The sequence below is a fragment of the Urocitellus parryii genome, chromosome 3 (assembly GCF_045843805.1).
Source record: "Urocitellus parryii isolate mUroPar1 chromosome 3, mUroPar1.hap1, whole genome shotgun sequence".
NCBI classification, from domain to species: Eukaryota; Metazoa; Chordata; class Mammalia; order Rodentia; family Sciuridae; genus Urocitellus; species Urocitellus parryii.
Genome location: NC_135533.1, coordinates 16,859,441 through 16,866,363, shown reverse-complemented (window position 1 = coordinate 16,866,363; position 6,923 = coordinate 16,859,441). Strand labels below are relative to the sequence as shown.

Sequence of the window (6,923 nt, the reverse complement as noted above, 5' to 3'; positions counted from 1 at the left end):
TGAGAGGACCTCTTGAATCCCCCTTATGAAGTTTTTGACCTTTTTGTGGGGAACTCACACAGGCAGGCACAATGATCATGCAGGAGAAGCAAGATGGCAGTAGGGGGAAGTAAAACTCAAAAGAGAGAAATCTAATGTATTTTAAAGCATATTCAGGTTATAATTCTTAATTTTATCCTATTTCCCTACAGGCTTAAATGTTGATTTGGCTACTTGGCTACTGAACACAAAATGAATAACTCAACAAACTCCTCTAATAATGGCCTGGCAATCACCAGTCCTTATAAGACATTTGAAGTGGTGTTTATTGTCCTGGTGGCTGGATCCCTCAGCTTGGTGACTATTATTGGAAACATCCTGGTCATGGTTTCCATTAAAGTCAACCGCCACCTCCAGACAGTCAACAACTACTTTTTGTTCAGTTTGGCCTGTGCTGACCTCATCATAGGTGTTTTCTCCATGAACTTGTACACCCTCTACACTGTGATCGGCTACTGGCCTCTAGGACCTGTGGTGTGTGACCTCTGGCTAGCCTTGGACTATGTGGTCAGCAATGCCTCTGTCATGAATCTGCTCATCATCAGCTTTGACAGATACTTCTGTGTCACCAAACCTCTGACCTACCCCGTTAAGCGGACCACGAAAATGGCAGGGATGATGATCGCAGCCGCTTGGGTCCTGTCCTTTATCCTCTGGGCTCCGGCCATTCTCTTCTGGCAGTTCATTGTAGGGGTGAGAACTGTGGAGGATGGGGAATGCTACATTCAGTTTTTCTCCAATGCCGCTGTCACCTTTGGTACCGCCATTGCAGCCTTCTATCTGCCAGTGATCATCATGACTGTGCTGTATTGGCATATATCCCGAGCCAGCAAGAGCAGGATAAAGAAGGAGAAGAAAGAGCCCGTGGCCAACCAAGATCCAGTTTCTCCAAGTCTGGTGCAAGGAAGAATAGTGAAGCCAAATAATAACAACATGCCCGGCAATGACGGTGGCCTGGAGCACAACAAAATCCAGAATGGCAAGGCCACCAGAGATGCTGTGACCGAGAACTGCGTCCAGGGGGAAGAGAAAGAGAGCTCCAACGATTCCACCTCAGTCAGTGCTGTGGCCTCCAATATGAGAGATGATGAAATAACCCAGGATGAAAACACAGTTTCCACTTCCTTGGGCCATTCCAAAGATGAGAACTCGAAGCAAACATGCATCAAAATTGTCACCAAGACCCAAAAAGGTGACTCCTGTACACCAACTAATACCACTGTGGAGCTAGTTGGGTCTTCTGGTCAGAACGGAGAAGAAAAACAGAACATTGTAGCCCGCAAGATCGTGAAGATGACCAAGCAGCCTGCAAAGAAGAAGCCTCCTCCTTCCCGGGAAAAGAAAGTGACCAGGACAATCTTGGCTATCCTGTTGGCTTTCATCATCACCTGGGCCCCATACAATGTCATGGTGCTCATTAACACCTTCTGTGCACCATGCATCCCCAACACAGTGTGGACCATTGGTTATTGGCTCTGTTACATCAACAGTACTATCAACCCCGCCTGCTATGCACTGTGTAATGCCACCTTCAAGAAGACCTTTAAACACCTTCTCATGTGTCATTACAAGAACATAGGTGCAACAAGGTAAAACATCTTTGAAAAGAAGGGAAATGGTCAGGGGAGCTTGGGAAGTATAAAGAGGATAAAAGAGCTCCTACTATTAAAATCTCTGCCCTTGCACTTTATGGTCTTATTATGGAATGGAAAATAAGGAGCTCCACAGTGACCCTCTTTTCATGCCATAGCTCCAGTTTGAAAAAAAAAAAAACTTTCACCTTATAAACACTGTCAGTTTAGGAGCAACAAGACAATAAAAGAGACATGTTGGAACTGTGCATTTAAGGAACAATCTAGGCTGCCGTACTCTCTTGAAGAAAGGCTTATGAATCTACAAATCTGTCAGTCTCTGCACAAGAAGAAAAACCTATTCTTTTTTGTTGTTTCTCTTTCCTTTTGTTCTCATGTGTCCCTGTGAGGACGAAATGCCAGAATACACACTATAGAGAAATGGACATTATACAACGGGCAAGTGAAGAAAAGAAATCCAAAAGGCTGCAGAAACGGTCTCCAGAGTGTCAAGCAGATTCTCTTCTTTAGGTATGATATTATTTGGAGGACCGCACTACAATCAGCGCTTTTTTTTTTCTACCTGTCCCTTTTTCCATCCATGAAAAGCAAGCAAACAAACAAAAACCCATCTAGATGACACCATTTATTTTTATTATGGTCTAGGTTTGCACTTGTCCATTCTACATGGCTTATGGTAGTACCTTTGGACTTTCATCCAGTCCATCCACAGACAGCTTGAACACGGGCACTTCTCCCCTCTCACTGCATCTTTGGCCTTCCTGGGAGTCAGAAATTCTATAAGGCTTTAATTCACTTATGATCCTATGTGTAGAACATTTCCTTCTACACTAGCCTTTTATTTTAACAGAATAGTCTCCCCAACACATAAACATGCTTGAGAAATCAGAGTCATCCTAAAGTTTAGATTTCCTCAAATTAAAAAATGGACAGTCCAGCTGGAGAATGTGTATAGATGCCAGATGAATTTTGAGATGAGAAGATAGAAGGTTAGAGTTGTTTTCTGTTTGAACCTGAATCTGCCTGACCCAAGTATGAAATGTTAACTTGTATAATACAAACTCCTGATATTTTCAGCAGCTTTTTTTCATTGGGATTTCTAAACAAGGTTAGTTTACTTAGTCTCAGAAGAGTCAGATCTTCAATTCATTGCCCAATCATGGTGGATATTCAAATTATTATCAAATTAGGTTGCATAACTATACTAGTACCTGTTGGAAGGAGAAAAGAAAAACAGAAATACTTAACTGAAAGTACATATTTCATATTCCTCAACTTGCCAACTTTCCCTAAGATTATTTAACACAAAATTCTCTGGTTTTAGTAGAATTGTAGTACTCTTTGTGATCCAAATGTTAACCAACAAATTCTCTAAATATAACAGAAGAATGTAGGTGGATATTTCCTTGTCTCTTCTCACTAATTCCAGATTATAAAAAATCAGGTCAGGAATAATTATACTGGTATTACATGAAACTTGTCCATGTACAGACATGTTATTTTGTAGCACAAAAAGTGTGGTATAAATTGATTCACATTTCATTAGTTATTTTAAACCTTCATATATTTTCTTACATTATTCTCTATAGTCTTCCAATCATATTTTATACAGATGACCCAATGGATAGAAATTAAATTTGTAAATTTTATTTCAAATGTCATATATTGCATTTATGATTCATGACTACACAATATCTTGCCCCGATATGATGTGGTAGGTCATGTGAGTTACATGACAAATTTGTCAGCCTTAAACCCTAGAACTTACTACTGTTATTTTATATAACTTTTCTCATCAATTTGGAGAGTTGAAGAAGGCGAACAGGAAGAAGAAAAAGAAGAAGAAGACGCACAAAGGCAACAACAAAAGTTGTGAATTAATAAGAAGAAAATTGCCCACAATATTTGTAGGTAACTTATTATTTATAAAAATAACTCTTTGGTTGAACAATTCCATTTGTCTACCCCCACCCAATATTTCATGTGTAACCTCATATTATCCATTCATATGGGCTCTTTTAGTCTATAAATAATTATTTTTAGTCTATAAATAATTCAGTGTAAACTTTTTGATTTTAAATTCACATAGTTTTTTTTACATAGCATCTCTTCACATTGGCTAAAATCAATTGAGTGGAAAGAACATCAAGTCAATGGGCTCCTTGTTTCCTGTAAACAAAATGACCCCTTGGCCTACTACTTCACTTTTTCATTGGTTGTATCACCATGATGTAGACTTGGTTTAGATGGGATGAACCCTTTGGATCCCAAGATTTATGAGGGGCTTCTGTTTTGTTTGCTCTAACAACCCAAAGTATGTGAGTCAAACTGTCTCTAACTATCCATTGCCATTGTATGCATCTTCCTCTTGTTCTTGATACACACCCCAGCCACCACAACTTCATTGAAAAAGAAACTGCCAAATTAAAGAAAAGAATCCAAGTGAGACTGCCATACCATGGAAACTAGAATCAGAAAAATGGAAGAAACACTGAAGGTGATTGGAGAAATATGGAAACCGTATCCAAAGTTTATGTTAACTCTTGTTGGGTTTGCCTATTTTGGTGACTCCCCACCAGGGGCCTTTTTTCCCTAGGGGAACATTTAGCATTTTGAGCAATGTATAAAGACATTTTTTTGCTGCCATAAGTTGGAGGAAGACACTTGTATTTAATGGGTAGAGCCAGGAATATGGCTGAACAGGTCACCATGCAGAGGACAGGCTCCCATACCCTCCAAACAAAATTTATTTATTTTGAAATGTACATAGTGCCATGGCTAAGAAACTCAATTTTTTTTAATAAAGGAATTCCTAGAATTAACTTTCTGTGAGTGGAGAAATAACTCACTTTTAGAAAATTATTGCAAATTGCTCACCTGTTGGAAAAGAAAAGTAATATTAATCAACAACATATAAGAAACATTTCTCTATTGACTCTGGAGTATTTGTGATTCAAAAACTGGGAACACAGGTCCTATGTATGTATTCAAAGTCACCAATCCATGCCTATTATTTCTAACATCTTAATGTTTGGTCGTGATTGTCATGGAGTCTAGTCAGAAGGTTGCAATTGTTAACCATCAAAAATGTTTGTAGTTCATACGGTCAATTTGTATCAAAGCTACCATTTTTCTTTTCAGAATAATGAGACAATACAATTCAATGTCTCCTTAGCTTTTGCTGGGAACATCCGTTATCTGTTAAGCCTTCATTGCTTCTTTCCTCGTAGCAATAATGTAAATATCCCAGAGTGGTCTTACAAGAAGATGAGATTAATATGAAAAGGACCAGTACACTTCCTGAAAAAAGAAATAATTGACTTTTCACCCGTTCATCCTTAATTTAATCCCAGATCCCTATTGTAAGACAAAAGTTGTCAATATAATAAGTCACAAGAAATAAGCTCTCTGGGTTGACATGTGGAAGCTGGAGGTCCCACGTACTCTGCCCTCTGTCCACTCACTGCTTTTTGGTCTTGAAGAGATGACATTTTTGACAGATGGGCGATCAACATGATGGCAACAGTTACTTAGTAATGCAGTCTAACTTGTTTTCTTCTGCTGAGTTCATTGATAGTTGCCTCCCCTATCCAGATTAATAATATCCTTTTCAACAACCATAGTACTGGTGTTGCAAATAGATTAGGAAAGCACCCACAGCTGGATGAACCTGTATATTTTCAGCATGTATATACAATACCATGCCCCTTCAATAAAAGCTTCTCTTAAAAGGGTGCACGCTGTAGCATGAACTGTGTGCATATTTAATATATCTATCTGGAATATGCTGTATGCTTATATATATACATACTATAAATACAATAATAAAATGTACCATAGAAATACATATTTCTGTATGCAAATAAATATATTATACACAAAATCTTGGTTTGTGGTATGGTGTATGTTTTTTTTTTCAGAAAAATAGTAGATTTTATGTGCCCCATTTTCAAGAAAAGCAGTGTTTGCATTTGAAGAAAGAAATTTTAGAACAGCCCAAATCCTGCTTATATTAAAATTCTATGCTTTATAATCTTCAAGAAGCCTGGCAGTGATTTTAAATATCTCTTAGATGAGTAAATTAATAAATCTTGCTGGTATCACCCCACATGACAACCATGCTTTCTTCTCCTGCACTCTGACGGGCGGGCTTGTGATGAGAATCTTCCAGCTGGTGCAGTCCCAACAGCTGTGTTGATCTTGTGTCTGATTGCCTGATGAGGCTGCACCCAACTCGTTCTCAGAAAGTTTCACTCTCTTCCAAATTAACTGATTTTAGTGAAATAAAAAATAATCATACTGGGAGAAAAGGATGACCTTCAGAACATCTTTTTTATTCTGAGAAACAAGGTAAAAAAAATGTACAAGCACTGTATTTTATAAACCACTCTTTCAACTGGGCTCCAATACAGCCTCCCATACATTAAACACCAAAAATTTTTAATGAAGTATAAAATTGCAAGTTTCCCCATGAAATTATGAAACAGATGGCTTGTTCTCAAGTGTCCTACATTTTCTCCACACAGTCTCTTCCTCTCCCTGTTACACTCAACTGCCCACTCTCCTAGGAATATTTCCCTTGGTCCACACTCTCCTAGGAACATTTCCTTTGGTCCATTAGCACAATCTTGTTGTAATTAGTTGAGATCAGGCAAGCCGTCCCAGGAGATGCTTGCATTTTAATACAAAAAGCATTAACACTGAGCCTTTGAAAGATGATTATTATAGTCCTTAGGTACTAAGGCATACAATGGTAGAGATATTTTTCAATTAATTCTAGTTTTCTTTATATTACTTGTGACATACTTGATGTCTATCTCCTTCTTATGTTTTACCTCCATGATGTCATTCACCCATTGGTGAACTGGGGTCCTATACACCAAAGAAAACACTCTGAGGATTCTATCAAGTCCCATTGGTTTCATTTTGCTCCAGTGAACGAGTCCCATTTCATTTTTGAGAATGAAACCTGTATCAATAAAGTGTTAAATCCTCTTTTTGACAGGATGTTAGCTAACACTGAAACAAAAAGCATCTTATCATTATTCCTGAATAATCTTCTACCATATAACTTGTATCAGTTTTTTTCTTTCAGCTCCAAATGGAGGAAACAAAGTGTGATAATTTGTGGAATCAAGGTATTTATTAAATAGGTCACACTACAGAAAATCTAATACACACTCACATAGTCATGGGAAATTGCACAGAAAAAAAAAAGGTATCCATCATCTGTACTTGTATCACATACCCAGCAAGTTATATCAATTCATCAACTATTCACTTGTTGAAAAT

The 6,923-nt window shown here is 38.0% G+C and overlaps 1 protein-coding gene across 1 annotated transcript; it reads left to right on the top strand.

The window, feature by feature from the left end:
- The first annotated feature begins 231 nt into the window (after positions 1-231).
- On the top strand, positions 232-1,632 carry Chrm2 (cholinergic receptor muscarinic 2). The gene has a single exon (XM_026398581.2). The coding sequence runs from the start codon at positions 232-234 to the stop codon at positions 1,630-1,632; it is 1,401 nt and encodes a 466-aa protein (XP_026254366.1).
- Positions 1,633-6,923: the final 5,291 nt, after the last annotated feature.